Genomic DNA, 26,233 nt, shown 5'->3' with positions numbered 1-26,233 from the left:
AAATGTTGGCTTTCCATGACAGTCCTTTCTTCTCCTCCAACATCTCTAATTACATTAAACTTCCGATAATCCGGCAACTTTAGGACCCAGGGGGTGCCGGATTATCAGATATGCCAGACTATCAGAAGGGGGGGGGCTATGAGGGATCCGGAGTGGGGTGGGAGGGGATGCCACCCCAGACCCCTCATAGCCCCCCCTAACGATAGTCCAGCTCTGCCCCAGGCGTCCCTGATTCAGCTGCTGCTGGTCAGTTTCAGCAGCAGCTGAATCGGGGATGCCTGCAATAGAGCAGCTGGGGTGCTGCCGGGTTGGTCCCGCAGCGCCGAGCGGCGGCGCTGCGGCCCCAATCCAGCAGCACTCCAGCTGCTCTTGGGGACGCTTGGGACAGAGCAGCTGGGGTACTGCTCGGTTGGTCCCATAGTGCTGCCCCTCGGGGCTGCGGGACCAACCCGGCAGCACCCCAGCTGCTCTTGGGGACGCCTGGGGCAGAGCAGCTGGGGTATTGCCGGGTTGGTCCCGTAGCGCTGCCCCTCGGGGCTAGGGTACCAACCCGGCAGGACCCCAGCTGCTCTGCCCCAGGGGTCCCCGATTCAGCCGCTGATCTGTTTCAGCAGCGGCTGACTTGGGGACCCCTGGGGCAGAGCAGCTGGGGTCCTGCCGGGTTGGTCCCGCAGCACCGTCCTTTGGCGCTACGGGACCAACCCGGCGGGACCCCAGCTGCTCTGCCCCAGGGGTCCCCGATTCAGCCTGCTGGTGAAACTGACGCTGCTGGTCAGTTTCAGAAGCGGCTGAATCCCGACGCCTGGGGCAAAGCAGCTGGGGTGCTGCCGGGTTGGTCCCGTATCGCCAAAGGACGGCGCTGCGGGACCAACCCAGCAGGACCCCAGCTGCTCTGCCCCGGGGTCCCCAAGTCAGCCGCTGCTGAAACAGATCAGCAGCTGAATCGGGGACCCCTGGGGCAGAGCAGCTGGGGTCCTGCCGGGTTGGTACCCCAGCCGCGAGGGGCAGCGCTACAGGACCAACCCGGCAGCACCCCAGCTGCTCTGCTCCCGGCTTCCCGATTCAGCTGCTGGTCAGTTTCAGCAGCAGCTGAATGGGGGAAGCCTGTCCGGCTGCCCCAGCACTTCCGGGTTCCTGATGGTGCCGGACCATCAGGAGTCCCGGAGCATTGGATGCCGGACTAATGGAGTTTTACTGTATTCCTTCAGTATTGGGGCATACTAACATGTACCAGACCATTTAGGCCCCTGTATAACGTGTTCTTTAAAGGCTCTCTGTAGTTTTGTATAAAGCATATCGAACACTAAGTTTATTCTCTCATGGTTCATTGTTCCTGGTACACATCCATCCCAAGTCAGTAGTAACCACATTTATTATAACCGAATAGATGAACAATGGTTTCTGTATTCTCCATCCTTGTCTTACCTGTGTAATCTTTGCAACTTGGCCACTGTTGACAGAGGATGCCTGTGCTGATCAGAGTTGAGGCACATTTGTGAGAGTGTGAGGAAGCTTGCATTACTGTTGTCCCTGAGTCACTGATCTAGTAATTAGAGGTCAAAGCAATTTGACTGTGAAGCGTTTTCTGTTTACAACGTTCACTAAAAGAAAAAGTATTTAGAGAACACCCATATACATATGATCTGGGAGGTAAATAGGAGGATCTGTATTTAAGAGATGAAAATGAAGGTCAGAGCCAGCCTCAGTAGCAGTATACTGCAGTAAATCACAGCCTGGATTCCTTTCCCGGCCTTAACTGCTATTGTAAGCAATTATAAATTAATGCTTTCCTCAAAAGCCTTGTTTCTCCCCCCACAATAATCACACCTAACAAGAAAAACATTATCTTAATGTGAGAAGAGTAAAATAAGCAAAGAGTTTTAGTAGAGAGCCTGTGAAAATCAACTTTCTTGTATCTTAGAAACAAAACAAAACAGACCAGACTGATGAAGAGTATTTTGCTTTGGCTGTATCTACAATATGAGCAGTAGTTATCAGTAAAAGAATGGCATCCCTTTTTAATTTTTCAAGGTAACACTACAGTAGACTCATCCTTTTTTGGAGAAGATAAGGCAGGCTAGTGATGTTTTGATTGTATATCATCTCTCCTGGCTTATTTAAAGATGGCATTTATAAGTTTAGCCCAGCCAGTCCATGAATACCTAATATGCAGTGCTTTTTGAAAGGAAAAGATATAGAAGTGGAGAGAAGGTTGTTGCCCAATAAACTATTTGGGTTATATGCAATTCCTGTCATTTGTCATCTGAAGAAGTGGGTTGTGCCCATGAAAGCTCATGATACTATTTATATATTTTGGTTAGACTCTAAGGTGCTATAGGACCATTATTGTTTTACTTACACAGCTATTCCCCTAAGATCCTCATATTAGTTACTTAACTCTTCCTGTCTTGGCCACTAGTATATTAATTACACTAAATTTAGCATGCCTTAGTCTTATACTAAGTGGAACAAAATTAGGATCTATCTAATGAGTTAAAGAAAAAAGAAGAGGAGCTTTTGAAAATTGAGCTACGGTAATATGAATTTAAACACCCCATTAGCACCTAATATAGCAAGTTTAACACCTTTACTATTGTGTTTGCTAATTATAAGTTCCACTGTCTTCAATTGAGATATGGCCCAGCATGTGTACATACTACACAGCAGCACAAAGCTAGTCTAGTGTATGAAGTGCTGATTGTCTATTAAATTGGTTATTAGAATTTTTCGGATTAAATTTGCCAGTAGATAAAATAGCCAGCTGTAGCAGACTAAAGCCTAAATTCTAAAATCTAAAGCCTGTTCATTAATTCCACCAGTGAGTGACATCAGTGCGTTATTACTAATTATTTTTATGCAGTGTTATTGTAGCCAGGTTGATCACAGGATACTAGAGAGACAATATGAGGTAATATGTTGTTTTTGGGACAGCTTGTGTTGCTGGGAGAGAGAGAGAAGCTTTTGAGCTTACACAACACTCTTCTTCAGGTCTGCAGTGTTGTAGTTTAGTTGGTTGGAGAATATTAGTTCAGAGGTAAGGTGTATGAGTCAATATCTTTTAATGGGCCAACTTCTTTAGGTGAACGAGACTCTCTCACCAACAGAAGTCAATCCAATAAATAATACTACCTCACTCAGTAATTATTTGTATTACAGGGAGATGAAATAGAAGTGAGGTAACTTGCCCAAAGTCACACAGTAGGTCACTGACAGAGTCTGTTGGACTCTGGATTCCCAGAACAGCACCTTATATACTAGCTCATAATGCCTCCCTTGTTTCTGGCTCTTCTTTGCCCACAGGAATGTAGCTGTGATGAAGGGCTTGTAGTCTTGAGGTGGAAGTATGTAGGTTGGGGGAACAGGTAAAGACATTCTCATATCTCACAAGGATGCACAGAATACTCCATGGGGAAAATATTATTTCATATGTACCCATACACACATGCACATCCTGCTGGTTGTACCACAGTCAAGTTCCTTACCCCCTGCCCTTTGTAAGACTATTGTTCCCTCCAATATTCTTTTAAAGAACAAGATGCTCTCAAGTATTCCTTAAATCCACTTGTGTACCTAAACCTCTCAGCCTTCTTCCAGCCCTTAGACCAATTGTTCTCAGAACCTCTGCCTTAGCCAATAGCATCAATATGAAAAAAGATGAGGTAGAAATGCTTCTCAATATTGATATTTAAATAAGTACATCAAACACTTCAACATGCTTTGAATTCTGGTTGTACTTCCGAAGAAAGTAGCTTATGAACTGGATTGGAGATTCCCAAAACATTTAATGTTTGAAACAATCTACATATATTAAGATGTGACTTTTCCATGATAACTTTTGACTGTGTGGAGGAAATATTTTGGCATCAGAGCTGTTGTAAACCCTAATTACTATCAGTCCCATGGTGATTCAAAGGAATGTTATGCTGTGCACAAAATGTATTATCCTCAGATCTCCAAAGCTTATGCATGAATCCCAAAGGCTTTTAGCAAATCCCATACGAGGTCATACAAGAAATAGACTTTCAGTTTGTTGAGCAAATTTGCCTACAGTGTAAATGCAGAAATTGATCAGGATAGCTATGACTGACACAGCTGGGTTAAAAAGGATTCCTTGCAGTGATCCTGAAACTAAAAAATATATAATAAATATGATGGGCTGAAGGCCTGAGCTACGTCTCTAATTTATTTGAAAATAAAGTAATTTAGAAAGATAGGAAATGAGGAAGTGTTTTTCCAACCCTTACTCAATTAGTTAGTTTCTAGACTCTTCAGCTTTTACCTGGTTAGGGTTAGAGCACTCCCTTAATCATTATGGGAGTGATCATTAGTCACATAAGTAGCTCCCTATCACCTAAAGGAAGGAGACAAGAATATCCATCTGTTCTGTGGCAAGTGGTATAATAGAAGGAATGTGGTATTCCAAGAGTAAAGAAGGCAGAAGGGCTGAGGCAGAGATGGTAACATGTATTTAGGTACATCATTTCCAGCTTCAAGCTAGCTCAGCTGCATATTGGTGGGTGAAGCCAAAACTCCACTTATGTTTCAACTCCCCACATACCTGTGGACTTAAATATGTGGATCCTATGCTCTGAATCATGCCTCAGTTTGAATTAATAGTAACTTTATATTTAATGGCTTTTTTATTAAGACCTCTAGAGTCTTTTGGTTATTACAATGTAAGTAGACTAAAGGCACCCCAGCTCAGCAGCTCTCTGTCCAGCAGAGTTTAAGTGTTATTTTTGTTGTTGTTTAATATTTAAGTCTTGCATGAAATTTAAAAAATAGGCTATGCTAGAATCTTCTACCCTGCCTATTTTTGAGTTTTATGAGTAAAAAGTTTTTGCTTAGAACATATAGGAAAATTGTTGAGATCTTTGTTTTTCCCCTGAAGCTCAAGGCAGGGGTGGGAAATAATTTTTGATGGGGGGGAGCACTCCAAAATTTTGGAAAGTGGCCAAGGGCCACATTTCCCTCTGGAAGGGGTGTGGGTTTGGGACTGTTTGGATCCAGAAGAGGGATTGGAGTAGGGGATTGGGGTGCAGAAGAGGGTGTGGGGTCTGAGAGGAAGTTTAGGTGAAGTAGGGAATTGTTACTTGGGGCAGAGGATTGGGGTGCAGGAGGGAGTAGGGGTGCAGGAATGGATTTTGACAGAGGGGGCATAGCGGGGGTGGGTGCAGAGTTTGGGAGGAATTGTGATCTGGGGCAGTATGCAGAGGATTTGAGTGGTGACCTGGGGTAGGGAGTTAGGAAGTGGGAGGGGCTGGATGGCAAGAGGCAGGGGCTGAGGTGCTAGAGGCAGGCTCTCACCAGGAGTCACTTACTTTAGTCAGGATCAGTATGCAGGAGACTGGATTTCTCAGGGTCCAGCTGGTTTGGAGCATTGCTTACAGACACTTGCACATAGGAAGTGGTGCAAACACTTCCTATGCTGATGGTAGGATTCGTCCCATTGATTTAGAAAGTACACAAGAATCAGATAGTGTAACTATATCAAATTAATTTATAGTTCCATTAACAGGGATATTAAATATCAACTTCATACCAATTGTTCTGTCTCACTGATAAAAGTTGGTCCAATAAAAGGTATTTCCTCACTACCTTCTCTAACTGAATTCATGACTAAACTAAAAAATTGAGTATTGAGGGTGAGTCATTTTTAACTTAATCCTGCATAGTCTCTAGTACCAATCTGCATCAGTGTATATATACTCACACCCAAAAATTCCAATATAATGAATAGATAATGAATGCTCTAGTCTTCTTTATTAATAGTAATGAATGGACATTTTCAAAAAAAATTAAATTTTGGCCCCAAAATGGGAGAAGGAAATCACAAATGGAAAGAGAAATTGTGAATGCTTTTCATTTAAATCTAGTTACTGTTATCAGTGGGCTAACTCTGATGTCTTTCTGAGTCCTTACTCCAACAAAACTCCTGGACTGCGTCTAGACTGGCATGATTTTCCGCAAATGCTTTTAACGGAAACGTTTTTCCATTAAAAGCATTTGCGGAAAAGAGCGTCTAGATTTGCACGGACGCTTTTCCGCAAAAGCACTTTTTGCAGAAAAGCATCTGTGCCAATCTAGACGTGCTTTTGCACAAGAAAGCCCCGATCGCCATTTTCACCATCGGGGCTTTTTGCGCAAAACAGTTTTCAGCTGTCTACACTGGCCCTTTTGCGCAAAAGCATTTCTGGAAAAGGGTTTTTGCCCGAACGGGAACGTCAAAGCATTTGCGCAAGAAGCACTGATTTTGGACAATAGAGTGTCAGTGCTTTTGCGCAAAATCAAGCGGCCAGTGTAGACAGCTGGCAAGTTCTTCCACAAAAGCAGTCGCTTTTGCGGAAGAACTTGCCAGTCTAGATGGAGCCCTGTTGTTGTAAGTGAATATTTTGCCTGAATAAGGACAAAATAATTTGATCTGTCATTATTATGTTTACATATATTTTTTTAAAGTGCACAAGCCTGGAAACAATTTTTATTAGCAGTAGCTTGCTAAAAAGTTCTGGAGAGTTTGTTGTTGTTGTTGTTGTTTTGTATGATAAAAAACATAACACAGTTGTATGATAAAAAAAATCCATTCCTGCATTTTGATTGCTGGGATGAGACTTCATCAGTAGTGTATCATGACTGGAAAAACCAGCAATGTAAGAAGAGGGGAGAAAGTCATGCATTTTTATGTAAACAGCATTAGAATCTGCATCAGTTTGCTAGCTGCTCGGAAAACAAACAAAAGTGAATAGTAAAGTGCACTCTGGGAAGAGAATAGCAAATTAACAAATACATTTGTAAGATAGCCTAGTGGAGGCCTATTTACAACCCCCATCTGAATTTCTGTATCTAGCGTGATTGTTTCTCTCTTGTAATTACTGTTACTAATGAAGTCCACCATCTCCATAAAATGAAGCAAAACGATGTGTGTGTTTACAGCAATGTGTGAGTGATGACTGAGGAATGATGACAGGTGCTTTTTTACAGTTTGGGATTATGGAAGGAACAAATCCAGCGACTCTCTCTATGGTGTCAGAGGTCTTCCTAATAACCACATCTGTATGGTTCAGCTACAAAGGAAGAGGGTGCACAGTCCACAGGCTCTCCCTGGATAGTAGCGCAAAATGGGCACGTGGAATTGACGCTGGAGTGAGACCAGAAGTATTGCTGCAAGAATCCTCCAGTCTTCCTAATTCTTGGCAAGGGGTGAATTGCACATGCAGAGCCACTGGAATGAAGCAGCCTCCATATAGTGACTGTGGAGCTTGCTCCTTGACCTAGAATCATAGAATCATAGAACCATAGAGCTGGAAGAGACCTCAGAAGGTCTTCAAGTCCAGCCCACTGCTCTAGGCAGGACAAATTCCAACTAAATCAACCCAGCCAGGGCTTTGTCAAGCCGAAACTTAAACACCTCTTGGGATGGGGTCTCCACTACTTCCCTAGGTAACCCATTCCAGTTCTTCACCACTCTCCTAGTGAAATAGTTTTTCCTAATATCCAACCTGGACCTCTCCCACCACAGCTTGAGACCATTGCTCCTTGTTCTGCCATCTGTCACTACTGAGAAAAGCCTTTCTCCAGCCTCTTTGGAACCTCCCTTCAGGAAGTTGAAGGCTGCTATCAAATCCCCCCTCACTCTTCGCTTGTGCAGACTAAACAGACCCGACTCCCTCGGCATCTCCTCATAAGTCATATGCTCCAGCCCCCTAATCATTTTGGTTGCCCTCCGCTGGACCCTCTCCAATGCATCCACATCCTTTTTGTAGTGGGGGCCCCAGAATTGGACACAATACTCCAGATGTGGCCTCACCAGAGCCGAATAATCACTTCTCTGGATCTGCTGCCAATGCTCCTCCTAATGCACCCTAATATGCCATTAGCCTTCTTGGCTCCAAGGGCACACTGCTGACTCATATCCAGCTTCTCATCCACTGTAACCCCCCTGGTCCTTTTCTGCAAAACTACTACTTAAATGGTTGGTCCCCAGACTGTAACAATGCTTGGGATTCTTCTGTCCCAAGTGCAGGATTCTGCACTTGTCCTTGTTGAACCTCATCAGATTTCTTGTGGCCCAATCCTCCAATTTGTCTAAGTCACTCTGGACCCTATCTCTGCCCTCAAGCATATCTACCTCTCCCCCTAGCTTAGTGTCATCCGCAAACTTGCTGAGGGTGCAATCCATCCCCTCATCCAGATCATTAATAAAGATATTGAAAAAAACCGATCCTAGAACCGAACCTTGGGGCACTCCTCTAGAAACTGACTGCCATCCTGACACCGAGCCATTGATCACTACCCGCTGGGCCCGGCCTTCTAGCCATCTTTGTATCCATCTTACCGTCCATTTATCCAATCCACATTCCCTTAACTTGCTGGTAAGAATATTGTGGGAGCCCGTATCAAAAGCCTTGCTAAAGTCAAGGTATATCACATCCACTGACTTTCTCACGTCCACAGAGCCAGTTACCTCATCTTAGAAGCTAATCAGATTGGTCAGGCACGACTTGCCCTTTGTGAATCCATGCTGACTATTCCTAATCACTTTCCTCTCTTCCAAGTGCCTCAAAATGGATTCCTTAAGGATCCCTTCCATGATTTTTCCAGGAACCGAGGTAAGACTGACCGGCCTATAGTTCCCTGGATCATCCTTCTTCCCTTTTTTGAAGATGAGCACTACATTTGCCTTTTTCCAGTCATCCGGGATCTCTCCTGATCTCCACAACTTTTCAAAGATAATGGCGAAAGGTTCCTCAATGACATTTGCCAACTCCCTCAGTACCCTCGGATGCATTAAGTCCAGATCCATGGATTTGTGTACATTTAGCTTTTCTAAATAGTTCCTAACCTTTTCTTTACCCACCAAGGGCTGTCCATCTTCATCCCATCTTGCTTCACTTAGAGCATTAGTCCTGGAATCGACCTTGTCCATGAATACACAGGCAAAGAAAGCACTGAGGGTATGTCTACACTACCACCCTAGTTCGAACTAGGGTGGTAATGTAGGCAACCGGAGTTGCAAATGAAGCCCGGGATTTGAATTTCCCGGGCTTCATTTGCATCTTGCCATGCTCCGCCATTTTTAAATGTCCGTTAGTGCGGACTCCGTGCCGCGCGGCTACACGCGGCACGGACTAGGTAGTTCAGACTAGGCTTCCTATTCCGAACTACTGTTACTCCTTGTTTGGTGAGGAGTAATGGTAGTTCGGAAAAGGAAGCCTAGTCCGAACTACCTAGTCCGTGCCGCGTGTAGCCGCGCAGCACGGAGTCCGCACTAGCGGACATTTAAAAATGGCGGCGCCCGGCAAGATGCAAATGAAGCCTGGGAAATTCAAATCCCGGGCTTCATTTGCAACTCCAGTTGCCTACATTACCACCCTAGTTCGGACTAGGGTGGTAGTGTAGACATACCCTGAGTGCTTCAGCTCTCCACATATCATCTGTCACTAGGTTACCTCCTTCATCCATTAAGGGCCCCACACTCTCTCTGATCACCTTCTTCTTAAAACATGCCTGTAGAAACATTTCTTGGTATCCTTCACATCCTTTGCCAGTCACAATTCCAATTGCTCTTTTGCTTTCCTGATAACCCCCTGGCATTCTTGAGCTATACATTTAAACCCCTCCCTGGTCATTTGTCCAAGTTTCCACTTTTTGTAAGCTTCCTTTTTGTGCTTAAGTTCACCAAGGATTTCCCCTGTAAGCCAATCCGGCCTCCTACTATGTTTGCCTCTCTTGCTACGCATCGGGATGGTTTCTTTCTGTGCCTTCAATAAGGCTTCTTTAAAATACTGCCAGCTGTCCTGGACTCCTTTCCCCTTCATGTTATCATCCCAGGGGATTCTGCTCATCAGGTCTCTGAGGGAGTCAAAATCTGCTTTTCTGACGTTCAAGGTGTGTATTTTACTGCTCTCTTTTCTTCCTTTGGTCAGGATCCTGAAATCTACCATCACATGATCACTGCTTCCGAGGTTGTCACCCACCTCTACATCCCCTATTAGTTCCTCCTTGTTTGTGAGCAGAATTCAAGCTTTCAGTGGAAATATTTAGCACACAACATTGTATTTGGTATGAATATCCAGAATTGGCACTATGGATATGTCTACACCGGGGACTAGTGACACTCCACTTCTTGCAAAATAACAAGGCGCACATCCACACTACTAAGCCTGTTATTTCGAAATAAGAGGCTTGCTATTTAAAAATAATTATCGGTACTCCTGTTTGTGAAGAGGAATAAGCTTATCTCGAAATAGTTATTTCGGGAGTTGTTATTTTGAAATAACCTCTTTCGAAATAACCTGGTAGCATAGATATAGCCCATCTTAAGCAAAAGAGAAATTGTAAGGAATCTAGAATGAAAAGGGAAGGCTTTTGTTTGTTTGTTTATTGGCAAGAAAAGAGAATAATGTGTGCATGTAAATAATGCACAACTTCACACCCTTTTTTTAATCAAATCTTGAAGGAGTCGTCCATGTTTTCTCAGTGCTTAGCTATAAAAGCAGTTTATTAGTCCCTGGAACAGACACAGCTGCTACCTCAGTATCCCTCCCACTCCTCAGCCATCCCTGTCAACAGTGACCTTTACTGACTAGTACAGTGTTTGGAGATTCAGCTCTTCAACTGAATGCAGCAAGAGTCTTAGAGCAAAACTAAAAATCCAAACAGAAATCATCCATTCCTCCATGCTTTGTCACAGTCTTTCCCCCACTGAAATCTGCCCTGATTTCCACCCTGGTGACTGGGTTGATGGACAGGTTTCTAGTTGCCTATTGAAAAGCCTCAGCCTGGTTTCTTTAAATATGGCATCCATTGGGCCCCCAACCTCCAAAACTATACTGTATTGCTCCAGATCTTTTCCCTTTTGTTTCATCCCTTCCCAGGTCTCTGTGTACTGACGAGTTTTCTCCATGGCTTTCCTTGGCTGAGTGCTTTCCTACCTGCCTTGATCAGGTCTGAGTCCTTCAGTTTCCCTGTCAAGCATCTGCCCTCCCTCCGATCTGACGAAATGTTCCCTCATATATACTACTTCCAATTCCATTATGTTTTGCAGCCCAGCTTGTGATTTCAGAACATCCTTCACAGCACTATATCTCCACGATTTCGATGTTCCGTGCTGAACCAGAACCACGCCATGCTTGCTTTGTGGCCTTTAATAAAGCAGGGTATGCTACTTGGAGTAAGGGAATGGTTTGGGCAAGCTGGCCGTGGTGTATTCCAGATAAAGTGTCATGCTGCTTGGTTAGTGGAAGCAATCAGAGACTATAGAAAAGTTGATACTTTTATCCTCACCAAACGAGGAGTAACAGTAGTTCGGAATAGGAAGCCTAGTCCGAACTACCTAGTCCGTGCCGCAAACTATAGCAAACTATATCTGGATCTTTGCTGCTAGTCTCCTAGGAGATGTCATTGGCTATGTGTGTTTGTTTTTTTAATTTGTGCTTGGAACAATGATTGTGATGGAGTTTCACAGATGTAGAGTTTGCCTAGAAAGTTATGCTTTGGTGTCCTCTAGAATGGATTACTTTACTGAGCTTTGTGAGATTATGCATGAAGAGCACCCAAAAACTACAGCTTGGGTAGAGTGCAGCAGCTTACCTGGTTAGTGGTATGTGGTCAAAGGCAGCATTTTGCAACAGCAGATCATAGAATCATAGGGTTGGCAGAGACCTCAGGAGATCATTGAGTCCAATCCCCTTTTCAAAGAAGGACCAACATCAGCAAAATTACACTAGCTTTCTGTTTGCTTCTGAATGCAATTCAAAGTGAGGACATAGACCTAAGTACTCATATGTGATTTGACTGCTGGCTGTTTAGTGGTTGGTGTTCAGCTAAATCAGCTGAAGTGCTTGAGCTTGCTATCTGCAGATTTAAACACCTGAAAGCTACTGACAGGACATTCTCAATGGAAAGCCTTCAGATCAGAAAATTCACTTCCCCATTGTGTCTGGAAGGACCCAAGTATACTAATACTCCTGGCATTTCAGTGACAAAAGCTTATATTATTGAGCCTTGATGCCATCTGATGGGCAGGGATGCGGGAGAAGTGAAACTGTGTGTTGCTGCTGAGCCAGATGTCTGGAACATATTATAATGACTCTATCCTGTACCATCTGCTGTAACACTTGCTGACTCTAGCAGCCATTTCTTGCCACTGGCTGTTGACCTTATTGTTTGCACTTGTATAATCATATCTGCCAACATATTTGGGCCACATCATGGGCTTTCTGAATATTTTATTTCACCTCCATGTGTTGAGACATATTTGTAACATCAAAAGTTGTTATTTATAAACAGCAGCATATGCTTACTTAAAGGGATTTTGAAAAATCTAGGCTACCATAAGTCAGGACAGCTCTGAAGCTTTCCACTTCTGTCACCTCCATATACTACTGTTGCCCTAGAACAATTTTTTTTAAAGAAACATTTGAATCTCATCTAATGCAGTGGTCCTTCTAGTGCCATATGCTAGGCATCTGCCTTTCTCACACCTAATTCTGTGGTCTTGCAGTATTTCAAATGATCAATTTGCCTTCAGTGTATGGTAATTTCTGTGTGTGTTCAACCTTTTACACAGGACTTAATTTTCACTATTGAAGAATCCATGAAAAATAGCTCCAAGTACCCGACTCTTAGGCTGTGTAGACAGCGCCAATGCTGAAGTAAGCTATTTCGACTTAAGCTACGCTATTGACGTAGTTGAAATTGTGTAGCTTAATTTTTCTTAAGCCCTGCCGTGTTGATGTACCCATAGTGGCTTACATTGCTCACTGTTAAGCTCTTGAACCGAAGATGAATATGCCAGTCTGATACATTATAACTACCAGAGATATAAAGAGGGTTTTTTCTCTGTTCTTTCTTCCTTTTGCACAATAAAATATTGTCAGAATTTTTGGGTGTGTGTGAATGTTTTGGTTGTCACATGTAACTTCAAGATAGAGAACACTGTTTGAGAGGAATGGCATAGAATTATTTTTCTTAGTACTATAACAGGCTCATGTTGTGAGGAGCACAAATATTGCTAAACATTTGGCAAAAAGAACAGCAGATGGTAGTAAAATAACCCAAATAAAGTTCAGTGTAAGGGAGAAGAGACCTTGAGAAACTAGCATGATTCCAGCACAACTTGACTGTGGGTGGTTCTGATCTAATGAATCTGAAATGGATCATTTAGTGAACAAAATTTTACATTTGTTTGTGTTTCTGTAGTTTAATAGGATAACTTTAAACTATTAATCTCACCTTTGTACCAAAAACATGAGTAATTAAGCTAGTAAAATATTCATGCTTAAAACAATTTTGCAGACATCCAAAAATGGTTTGGGAACTGTTTTGTGGGATGATTTGGACACTTAAGAGCATTTCATTGAGAAGTTGCTCTGCCTGCTTAGTGTATAAGTAGTCACTCTGACTTACCATGCACACTTCCTCATTAAAAATGACAGGTGGTTGATTCTGTGCCATTTTCAGGTGCTCTGTTTTCCTACTCTGCCTTTCAGTGGATTTGTGCTTACAGTTAAAAAAAGAACTTTCTCAAACTGAAGCTGTCCCTCTCTCCTGTTTAAAGGCCACTCTCATTATGTTGCTACAAAATGTAACAAAAGTCCTAAGGAAACATCTGTTGTGAGGTTTGAATGCATAGTTTCTCTAGCACTGCAGCACGCTGAAAAGAGATCATGGCAAGGCTGTTTAAACCAGCAAGGTCAAGGGCTCAGACAGCAACTGTGAAGGCTTACTAACTGCTCATTTTAAAAGAGCTGACAACAATATATGTTGGGTAACATCAACTTAGTACTGATAACAATATATGTTGGGAAAATCAACTAAAAATATTTTGGGTATTTTGGAGGATTGAAAGAAAAGTGGTATTAAAAGGCAAGAAATGGAAGCTGCTAACTCACTTTTTTTCTCTCAGTGTTTTCTTAAGTTATTTTTTCACCACAATCACTCTTGCTAAGTGAAAAGAAAGTAATAAAAATGCAAGGATTATGCACTTCTCTTATTTGCCAGAATAGTTTAAATATGAGTCATTATAAATGTGACTTAAATATAGAATGACCAAGAGACTGGCAGTTCCCACTCCTACCTGTCTTTCACTAAAATGTAATTCACATGAACTACAGCCTTCAGATAATGTGCTAAAGTGCATTCATTGTAAATCTAAAAACCCTTCAAGGTGAATGGGAAATAAAAATACTATTAACCACGCAACATAGCATAGATCAGGTCAGAAGCCAAGAAGAAAGAAATGCAAAATGGTATAGAAATTAGTTATCTAAAGCACTACTAATTTAAGTTTATGGGGATAAGAGTGATTTTCACAGGGATAGGAGTCAGGAAGCATTCTGTTTGTAGCTCTGGCAGAGAATTCCTGTGTGGTCTTAGGAAGATCACACATGGGAGATTTTCAAACTTAAGGGTAAGAAGTTAGGCACCTAAATTTGTATATTGGAACCTAAATAAATGGGCTGATACTTTTAAAAAGGAATGTGCTCCTGAAAATCTAGACCCCTGATTTTGGTGCATGAGTATGAATTTAGGCACATAAATTAAGACTGAGACCTCAATTCAGCAAGATCTCATTCAGGTTAATGAGACCACTGATGTGCTCAAGTGGTCTGGAATTCCAGGGGCTCCTATGAAAATCAAGTTGCTCATATACTTGGGACCCTAACATAAGGGACTAACTTTCAAATTTCCATGCTTAAACATCTCCATGTCTCCTTTTTATAAGTAATAAAAGGTGTAATAAAATTTCTCTGCCACACACAGGTGTTGTAAGGCTAAATTATTTTAAGTTATTGACATAGTTTCAGGTCATCAGATGTAATGTAGAATATAAATGCAAGGCGATATTAACAGCAGCACTCTTGTGTTCTGTTGGGCAAAACAGACTCTACTACTTATACTACATTGTGAGATATTAGTTTAGAATAATGGTTGTATCACAATAGTTTAAAGGTCCTAAGCCATAAGCTTTACAGGATGTGGTGGCTGTGTTTATAAAGCACTTACCATTGTGGGAAACCTCTCCTGATAAAAGCATCTGAAGTATTGTAGAATAAATATTAAGCTATAGCTCATAAGAGTCCATTCATCTACAAGTACAGGATCTGGTACCCTGCTTGTGATTGTCACTTTGTAAATGAAGAATGCTGGTTTCCTGGCTAAATTCATCACTGTTATAAATACACGTAACTCTAGTGACTGCAAAAGAATTATGGTCATGTACATTGGGTCCGAGTATGAGTTTATTCATTTCTTTAGAGTTTGATTTGTGATGTACATAGTCTGCCAAAGACTGCAATTGATGGACTTGATTGCTTTCAGCTGGTTAGTCTACATGCTTTTGAATAGCGTGGCACTGTCTACATATTGCTTATATATAGGTGATTTCTTCCATTCCCCAGAAGAGAAAACAAATTAATGAATTCACTGAACTACACTCAGTTAATACCATGTGAGAATTTTTGTAATGAGAAAATTAATACAAAAAAAGAATATGCTTAATTGCTTTGCTAGGAAATGGGAAAGACTCATAAAACTCATAAGAAGGTAACTTTTTATGTGGATTTATTGTTAAAACATTTTTTTTAAGGCTTGGCAGATATATTGAGATTAAATCCCAAGGAAAGCAAGACTAAACCTGTAGAAAAAATAAAGGGAGTGGTATCCATAGTTGGTGCCAAAAAATTGTTCAATATGGATAAGAGAGGAAATAGAACAATTAGGGCAAGAAAGTTGAGATTCACATATTTTATACACTTCATGAAAGGAAACATGAAAGAAATACTACAGTAACTAATAGCTGACGACAGGCATGTCCTGGCAAGAGTCGAAGACAAGGGAAGCGGAAGGTGACCAGTCCCCCTCCCAATATGGCATCAAACTGCTAGTAGTAGCTGCAGGTGCATGGTGCCGCCCCAGAATGGGAAATTTGTTCGCTGGCTTTTGTGTAGGCCTGCCAGAGCTCTACCTGGTGCAGCTGGGCCCTTTCTGTGCCTAGTTGGCAGCCATCAGGCCATAGACTTCTGTGCTGAGCTTCTTGGTGTAGAGATCCTGGATGATGGTCTCCTCACTCCACACCTCAATGAGATCCAGGATCTCTGCACCAGTCCAGGCTAGTGCCCTCTTTTGCCATGGCCAGTGGCTTCAGAGGTGGCTGTGGGCATGCTGGCAGCCATGGGGACTTGCTGGGAGTGCTGGGGTCTGCCATGGCTGCAGAGAAGAGTACTGTGTGGCATGAGGCTGGAAGAGCTGATGTGGTGCCACAAGTCCTTTCCCTTCTTCCAGATGCTTTAAAGTCTGCAAGAGAAGGTAATCAGTGGAGTTGTCAGGGGTATGGCCAGAATGGCCAGAAGGGCAGGTGTGAGAGGCCCCTGCAGGCCAATTATTTCAAAGTAGCAGTGGAGCATCCACACTAATGCCATTTTGAAATAACAACTTTGAAATAAGCATTAGTCCTCCTCGCAAGCAGGAATTATTACTTCGCAATAACAAGCCCATTATTTCAAAATAACAGTCTGCGTTGTGTGGACGCTCGCCTTGTTATTTCTTTTGTAGACCTGCCCTTAGTGTGGACTCTTAGAAGACATTTAAGGGTAAATTAGACCTAAATAACAGCAAAGAACACTGAGAGCAAGGACTGGTGTCTGTAAACAAACTTTATGGGACTGTGTGAAACCTGGCCACACCCATGATACGTGGACATCCAGCTAGCTAAAATCATGCTGGACCATGGATGATGTTGGACAAGAGAGTGCCAGATTGGAGAGTTCAGCCTGTACTGGTTTCAAATTCTCTGTACAACAAATGGGAAATGTCACTGGAATTGGCAGTATTTCTCAGACTGGAAGAAAATTGCTTCTGTGTCCTATTAATATTTCTCCCGAGAACTGATTCTCACACTCCAGACCTCTGAGTGGCTTTTAAGCAGCCAACATGTTTGGCTTATTTTTCCTTTCCTATCCAGATAATGTAGGATGTCTCCTCCCAATTATGCTGGTTTTAAGGTACGTGACTGGTACTATTCAGCTCTAGGCCAATGGTGGGTTTCCTTTCCTATATCCCCACTAACTTTCCCAACACTCATCCTATTTACTCGGGATGGACTCTGGATAGAGGATTTGGCTCTTGGGCAACATCGTGTCACACTTCCTTGCTCGTCTCATTTAATATACTTGATGCACTTCCTTGCTCATCACCACCATTTATGGGAGTCTTGTGAAATTTAAAGTTACATACCTTATTTTTACCTGAAGTACATATATAGCTAACATTAACACAGCTGCAGCTCTGCCCTTGGAAAAGTGGGTCACATCACTTCAACTAAAATAAAGGAATGGTGGAATATTTTAAAAGATCAAAGAGCTATTTTAACAATTTAATAATACCACTTATAGAAGGGAATTTGTTGTATGCCACATTCAGAAAGCAAAGCCTCAACTAGTGGTTGCCAAAGGCCTTTTCTAGTAATTCTAGACATCATGACCTAGATTTTAAAACACTGCAATCAGAATCAATCCCTCACTCTCACTGTAGCTCACTTTCCATCAGAAATGATAGTTTTCTACTATAAACTCTTTAAAAGTAAAGATTGTCCTTGTAGAAAATCCTTTCTTGGCAGAACAATCTTATATGTGAGGGGGTTAAACTGAAAAAGGAGGGGCATCTCCAGATTGTTCACAGCTAAGGCTCATCAAAGGCTCTCCTAGCTAACTGTGAACATCAGCGAGCATGAAAACAGCTAAATGAGTTAGAGGAAGACACACAACATTCTGAAACAAACAATGTCAAATTAAATGATAGGCCATAACTGGGCAGCCAGTAGCCCTGGTTACATGGTATGGAGGAGGACAAGACAACAATCATTTGCCAGAATATTGAACTCATCTGAATGTTTCCCAGCCTGTGCTGTGCACTGCTAAGTCATAAGAGCAGTTGTGTAAAGTAGTTCTAAAGTAGTTTTAGATATGAACTACTAAAACTAAACTAGTATTTTTAAATAGTTTTAGATATGAATCTAATCTCTGCAGTTTGTCTCTGTGAAACACATCCATTAAAGTGCTGTAATAAATGGAGCTGTCAAACACGATGTGATTATATTTCCTTTAGTCACATTAATTGAATCTTCTTGCAATTTATTTGTTTACCTCTACAGTTACATTGGCTAAAACCACATGATTGCAAACTAATGAGATTAGGTCTGGACTAAAGTAGATATAAGTGGTAAAAATGGTATAGGTAGAACTCTGTTATCTGATGAAATATACGCTATTGAGGAAAGTCTTAGAGTGATAGCCATGTTAGTGTGAAACCAACAAAAGAGTAGTCTGTAGCACCTTAGACACTAACTATATACAGTAAAAATCCGATGGTCCAGCACTCCTGATGGTCCAGCACCATCAGGAACCCGGAAGTGCTCCGGGCAGCTGGACCATTGGAGCTGCTCTACCCCCAGCTTCCCCGATTCAGTCGCTGCTAAAACTGACCAGCGGCTGAATCCGGGACGCCTAGGGCAGAGCAGCTTCAACCTGTAGTGTGTGGGCCTCCTTTTGTGTTTTCTTTGAGAAAAAGTACAACCTGCCCATTGGGAGTAAGTTGTGATGTGTAGGGAGAGAGTGCAAGTCAGCAAAAATGCAAAGAATTGCTACTAAGTAGGCTGTTCTACATAAGTGCTGAAGCTGGGGATGTAATTATGGCAGTAACTGACTTCAAGAAGTAGCTATTACATTCTTTATTACAACTTTTTTCATGGTAATGTTATTGTGTGCTGAATTTAACTAGCCTTTTGGGAAATTCCTGTTTCCTAAATTTGCTGAGTTTCAGCAAGCTGCTGAAGTCTTGCATTATATGTGGGGGGTGATTTACTATTGTCACAATAGCAGCCCAGGAGACCAGGCAAATGTCTTGATGTGATTTATTGGTGGGAGTGAAGGAAACTGCTTAGGGAGGAGGGATGGGATATCATGAATCTCTGATTTCAAAACCTCATATAAAAATAATGATGGATGAAAAACATGATTAAAGTTGTGATTGGCAATATTGCTTTGCACAGTCCCAGATCCCTTAACTTAGTAATGTTTGTGATGCTGCCATGAAAATAATGCAAAAGTCATTTTAAGGCAGGGAGGGAAGGGAGAAGTGCATGAGAGACTTAAGCAGGCTTTCTAAAATTCAGGGATATAAGAGCTAGAGAAGCTTCTGAAATGTCTGCTGTACTACCTAGCAAACTAACAGAACAAGGATTTATTGAAAGAGGGGTTCTATCAAGATAATGTAATTGAGTATGTTTTGAAAGATTTGCAATTAAACATTTCTATGGAAAAATCATGTCCAGAAGGTAGCCTTGCCAAAACCAGATAAAGCACTCAGTTCCTCAGAATATAGATTCCTTTCCATGCCATTGTGGATTAACAATGGTGATGCAATATTCCCGTTCAGAAATTATGGACTTGCACATACAAAATAAAATGCCCATTGCATGGCATGACAGATTTTATTCATTTTCTTTTTTATTTCTTAGTTGAATTAAATTCTATTTTAAATATGGACATTTACAGTAGTATATATAATTTCAGAATTAACCATCACAAAAAATGACTAATTCATACAGAGAATACACTTTTACATTTTATAAAAATGTAAATTTTCATTAGTTAAATATTTCTTAACATTGTAAACATATAGATTTATAGACATGTAGATTGTAAACCATTTTAGACTCAATGTAACAAACATAATTTATATATTTAGAAAATATTATCAATGTACTAATAATGCATACATTTTACTTTATTTGAATTTAGAATACCAGTATTTTATCATTGGCACCCTAGAGACTAAACATACAATATATACACCCTTAGGGTATGTCTAGACTACATGCCTCTTGCCAACAGAGGCATGTAAATTAGACATACCAACATAGTCAATGAAGCAGGGATTTAAATATCCCCCGCTTCATTAGAATAAAATGGCTGCCGCATTGTGCCAGCTCAGCTGTTTGTCGGCACAAAGCAGCAGTCAAGACAGAGATCGGTCAACAAAGGCTTTCCTTGGTGACCGATCCCCGTCTTGACTGCTGCTCTGTGCTGACAAACAGCTGAGCCAGCACAATGTGGCAGCCATTTTTATTCTAATGAAGCGAGGGATATTTAAATCCCCGCTTCATTGACTATGTCAGTATGTCTAATTGACATGCCTCTGTCAGAAGAGTCATGTAGTCTAGACATACCTTAGGGTACGTCTACACTACAACGTTAATTCGAACTAACTTAGTTCGAATTAGTTAATTCGAACTAAGCTAATTCGAACTAACGCGTCTAGAACTAAAAACTAGTTCGAATTAGCATTTTGCTAATTCGAACTAGCAAGTCCACATTGAGTGGACCATGAACAGGGCTTAAGGATAGCCGGAAGCAGTGCCGGCAGGGCATCAGAGGAGGACTTAGAGCGTGGAGATGCTGTCTCAGGCTAGCCGAGGGCTGCGCTTAAAGGGTCCCGACCCCCATCCCAGACAGACAGTTCTAAGGGGTGCCCCGCTTGCAAAGCAGTCCTGGCTTGGATTGCCCGGAGTACCCACACTGGGCACATCACACCACTCTGCCATCAGCCCGGCTGCACTTGCCACAGGCTGCGATCTGGGAAGAGCGGGCAATCGGGGGGCTGCAGGAGAGCTTCCACCCCCAGAAGCCCGCAGAGCCAGCCCAGTCCTCCCCATCGGGGGCTCGTACCCCATTCCTCCCTCACCTCCTTCCACTTACCCTTCCCTAGCCCCCCTTCTTATTGATGTACAAAATAAAGATAACGTTTCTTCCAACATTGACTCTGTCTTTATTGAACAAAACTGGGGGAGACTGGGAAAAGGAGGTGGGAGAGGGGAAGAGAAAGGCTGGGAGAGGGGAGGGCAACTAACATGATCAGGGGTTGGGAACAGGTCCCAGATGAAGAGAGGCTACAGAGACTGGGACTGTTCAGCTTAGAAAAGAGGAGATGGAGCAGGGACAGGATAGAGGTCTCTAAAAGCAGGGGTTGGGTGGAGAGGGTGCACACAGAAAAGTTCTTCATGAGTTTCCCTAAAGAAGGACTAGAGGACACCAAAGGAAAGGAATGGGTAGCAGGCTTCAAACTAGTAACAGAAAGTTGTTCTTCACAAAGCAAATAGTTAACCTGTGGAACTCCTTGCTGCAGAAGGCGGTGAAGGCTACAACTAGAACAGAGTTTAAAGGGAAGTGAGATCAAGTCATGGAGGTTGGGTCCATGGAGTAGTCTTAGCCAGGGGGTAGGAGTGGTGTCCCTGCCCAAAGTTTGTGGAAGGCTGGAGAGAGATGGCATGAGACAAATGGCTTGGTCACTGTCTTCGGTCCATCCCCTCCAGGGTCCCTAGGGTTGGCCGCTGTCGGCAGACAGGCTACTGGGCTAAATGGACCTTTGGTCTGACCCAGGACGGCCATTGTAAGCTCAGGGCTCAGGGTCGGGGGTCTCAGTGGAACCCCTTGATTTTCATGCACACCTGCTCCTGGGTGGCCAGGCTGGCAGCTCTCCTGCCCTAGACGGCCACTTTCCTGTGCCTAGTGCGGAGATCGTGGACGAGGTCCATGATCTCCGCACTAGCCCAGGAAGGTGCCCGCCTCTTGCGGTCCAGGGCAAGCTCCCGGGAGCCGCCAGCCTGGTCCCGGGAAGAGGGGGTGGGCTGGGGGACATCGGGTGGGTGGCTCTGTGCCGTGCCAGGTGCAGGGTCTGCTGGCTGGGTGCTGGCAGGCTTGCACCTGGCACGGGCACCGTAGCCAGCCTGTGCCCCTTTCAGGGGTCCGGGGCCGGGAGGGGGGCATAGAGTTTCCCTGGTGTTGGCCAGAGTGGCCACCAGGGAAACCTGGGGAGGGCTAGCCTCCCACTAGTTCGAATTAAGGGGCTACACACCCCTTAATTCGAACTAGTAAGTTCGAAGTAGGCTTAATCCTCGTAAAATGAGGTTTTCCTAGTTCGAACTAAGCGCTCCGCTTGTACGATTCAAATTCGAACTAGCGGAGCGCTAGTGTAGCGGCTATGAATGTTAGTTCGAACTAACGTCCGTTAGTTCGAACTAACATTGTAGTGTAGACATACCCTTAGAGACTAACAAATATATATAGCTATAGTATCATGAGCTTTCATGGGCAAAACCCACTTTTTCAGATGAGATGATCTTGATCATTGCATCTGAAAAGGGTTTTGTCCATGAAAGTTCATGATACTATAGAAATATATATTTGTTCATCTCTAAGGGTACGTCTGCAAGCAGCGTTATTTCAGAATTAACCTACTTTATTCCGAAATAACATATTGCACGTCTACACTACACGCCTTTATTTCAAAATAATGTTGAGTTGGAGGACTTCTTACTCTGACTCATGATAAACCTCATTTCACAAGGAGCAAGGGAAGTCGAAGAAAGAGTGTACACAGTGCCGATAGTTGAATTAAGATATTTTGACTTAAGCTACGCAATTGATGTAGCTGAAGATGTGTTGCTTAATTCAACTGTAGCCCTGCTGTGTAGACGTATCCTCAGGTGCCACAGGGCTACTCATTGTTTTTAAAAGTTATTTTTATAGTTACAGACTAACTCGGTTACCCACCTGAGACAATATTTTATCAGTTGCACATGTTTCCTGTGTCTAATATATTTTATCAAATATGGATCTGGTTCCCACATGAATAGTTCATGTGAAATCAGTGGGATTATTCACATTGTATATGCATGTTTCCAAAATTCAGGACCCGTATGGCTGTTAACATACAAAACCTATATCTACAGAAACCCAGTGGTTGGGATTCACCTCAGCTTAACTCTGCTCCTGCAGAAGTTGGTCCCAAAGGCTGAAGGCTAAATGTCAGAGTAAGGCCAGTGCTGAAGTGCTTCTGAAAACCCCACTTTGCATTCATGTACCAAACAATATATATTTTAGTATGGCAAAATTTATTTATTTATTTATTTATTTATTTAAATATTTTTACCCGGCCTTTCTATTTAAAATATTCAAGGTGGCTTCTAGAAACAAAGAATGTAGGCCATACTTACACAACGGGTGACTCTATCCTGGGAAACAGTGACTCGGAAAAAGATTTTAGGAATTATGATGGATAATCAGCTGAACAGGAGCTCCTAATGCAATGCAGTAGCCAAAAGGGCTAATACAGTCTTTGGATGCATAGGACAGGGGAGTCTTGAGTAGGAGTACACGAGTTATTTTACGCATATACTTGGCTGTGGCACAATTGCTTCTGGAATATTTTCTCCAGTTCAGGTATCCATAGTTCAAGAAGGATGTTGATGAACTAAAGAGGGTTCAGAGGAGAGCTATGAGAAAGGAATACAAAACCATGAATCAGTAGATTCAAGGAGCTCAGTGTATTTAGTTTAACAAGGAGAAATGTAAGGGGCAACTTGATTATAGTCTGTAAGTACCTACATTGAGAACAAATATTTAATAATGACTTTTTCAGTCTAGCAGTGAAAAGTGTAACATGATTCAGTGGTGGGAAGTTGAAGCTAGACAAATTCAGAGTAGAAACAAGATATACATTTTTAACCATGAAAGTAACTAACTATTTGTACTGTTTACCAAAAGTTGGTGTAAATTCTCCACTGGCAATTTTAAATTCAGGATTGGATAGTTTTCCAAAAGTTGTGCTCCATGAATTATTTTGGGGAAGTTTATAGGACTTTATACAAGAAGTTGGACTTCTGGCCTTATAATATATGAATAACTTTTAATTTATCTATTTACTTATATGGTTCTATTCACTGTAAGATCTGAGCACCTTGTGGATATTAAGGAATATATCTCCACAGCATGTAAAACAATTTTCAATCATCTGCATTTTATATATAGCCAAGTTACTTAAATTATGAGGTGACAGATGAAGTTTGTGGCACAATCAAGGACTGACCACAGATCCTGAGTCTAACTTAGCCTTAATTGTAAGAGTCCACTATCAAAGGACTATAGGTTCCATCTGGCAATGGTTCAGTATTCTATAAACTGCAAATCTTTGTTGGCTTGGAAAATTCATTATACTGAAGATTCCAATCCCGTGGTATTTATCCATTAATTGTGTCATGTAAGGTCTCTGAATAAAATCTTAGATCATACTGGACCTCATAATTGTTGTGAGATGTATGTATGGATTGTATTTAATGTGCTGGGTAAATAAGTCTGTGTCCAAGGCAGAGTTGACAAACAGATTTCAGGTCAAAGGATATCCATTCATCTTTTTCTGTGTCAGCCATACGGATAAGCAACACAATGGAAGCCACCTCCATGTACAGAGTGAACAAGAAAAGAGCAGAGAGGGAAGTGCAGAAGAGACCCAGTATCATAGGGATTAGCCTGGCTATGTGCAAAGATAATGAACTTCAGGGATGTACATGGTAGGAACATCACTGGGTGACTGCTTACCAGTTACCAGTTAACCGGGGGCCCCACCAGACTGGAGCCAAGGTATATTCTATTGTATAGCCAAGGTACTGATAGTTAGTATGTTATAGTGGCATACTGACATGGAATAATATCTCTCAAAAGTTAGCATTCTCTACTGCTTTATTAAACATATCAAATCCAGCTCTCAAGCATGAAATCTGCTTAGCATTTACTTTTTCACGGCCTGATACTGTTTACATTGATTTCACTCCCATTTGTCTAAAAATACAATAACATTGATTTTTTTTGTTATTGTTTTACCATGTAGGTTAATCTCCGAGCCACTGACGTCAAGCTCATGCGCCAGCTGCTCATCATCAACGAAAGCATTGAATCAATAAAATGGATGATTGAAGAGAAGGGAGCCATTACCAGCAGAGGCAGTAGTTTGAGTGGCAGCCTTTGCAGCTTGCTGGAAAGTCAAGAGACCTCCCTGCAGGGCAGCTGTAACAGTTTACAAGACTGTAGTGATGGACTGGATGGAATATCAGTGGGGAGTTACCTGGACACTTTGGTGGATGACATACCAGGTCACCATACACCTTCAGATTTAGAACAGTTCACTGATACTTCTGTGCTAGAGGACTCTCAACCCCTGCTCAAGCATCCACAAATGGAGTCTGATGAATACTACTGTTTTGGTTAATATAAAGGACGTTCAGAGGGACGTGTGTGCACTTGTATTCATCTTCCTCCTTTGCTGCTATTTTATTTCATTTTGTGTGCAAAAGAAAAAAAATCCTTTTTAAAAGGAAAACATACTTTGAATTCACTTTAGAATTTTGCTTTTGCTTCCAAATTTTCTCGTTTTGGGTGGTGTGTTTGCTTTTTCCTTTTCTTTATCTTAATTTATTTCTGTGGGTTTGGGTTTTGTTTTATAATCCTATATTTACAGTTTTAAAAAAGGGGAAAGAAATGAGCTTTTATCTTCAAAACCAGACATCAGGGATTGAAAGTACCAATTTTTATGTTTGACAATAAAACATATTCTGATACCCATGGTTTGTAGTTAATGTTCTTGAGCAACTGGCTTGATTGCCAGAAAGCATAATCTTAACTGAAGGAGTTTGCACTTTCTGGTTCCCAGTCTTTGGCATAGATTCTGCTAACACCTATGCAAGAGAAGTCTCAGAGGGGGGAGCTGTGTTAGTCTGTAACTTAAAAAAAAAAAGTAGCCCTGTAGCAGCATAGAAACTAATAAACATTTAGAGAGAGAGAGAAAAAATTATGAGCTTTCATGGGCAAAACCCACTTCCTCAGATGAGTGGAGAGAAAGAGTCCATTAACTTGACTCATGTACACATTTCAATATGTTCCATCGGATAAGAACAGGGACTAGTCCCCTGACATAGTAGCTTCCTCCGAAAGGGGCCAGTTTAGCTCAGTTGAGTATACCTGGGACTAATTCACTTGGAGCAATCAATCCCAATTGGGTTGTGGTTAGAGGCATTTTGCATGAAGAGGAGTGCAGGACAAGAAAGAGGCTCTTTGCAGGTTCTCCTTAGGGTCTGAGAGGCAGAAATGCCAGGAGTAGAGGCTTAAGCAGGAATGGCTAGAAATTGTTGCCAGAAAGTCCTGGAGAAAATGAAAGTCAATGTGTTTAATTGAGAGTATAATTGTTTGGTATGAATTTAAACTTGGAATGAGAAGCTTCTCATTTGTCAGGGAATTCCAGGAAGATGGGTATCCAAATGTCCAGCATAAGGAATGGGAGTGGCATGAGGCTTAAGAGTCCAGCACTAAGTTGTGTGAGATCATTTTCAGTTGTAACTCCTGGG

General features: G+C 42.1%; 1 protein-coding gene across 1 annotated transcript in view; it reads left to right on the top strand.

Moving 5' to 3' along the window:
* Window positions 1–25,450, top strand: part of LURAP1L (leucine rich adaptor protein 1 like) — a 31,807-nt gene extending 6,357 nt beyond the window's left edge. Inside the window, exon 2 of the mRNA XM_006117845.5 lies at window positions 24,724–25,450. Coding sequence (XP_006117907.3) covers window positions 24,724–25,101 — 378 coding nt within the window. The 3' untranslated portion in view covers window positions 25,102–25,450. The remainder of the gene's footprint in view (window positions 1–24,723) is intronic.
* The last annotated feature ends 783 nt before the right edge of the window (window positions 25,451–26,233 follow it).

The sequence above is a fragment of the Pelodiscus sinensis genome, chromosome 6 (genome assembly GCF_052426305.1).
Source record: "Pelodiscus sinensis isolate ZL-2025 chromosome 6, ASM5242630v1, whole genome shotgun sequence".
Lineage (NCBI taxonomy): Eukaryota > Metazoa > Chordata > Testudines > Trionychidae > Pelodiscus > Pelodiscus sinensis.
This window is presented reverse-complemented; position numbering and strand designations above follow the sequence as displayed.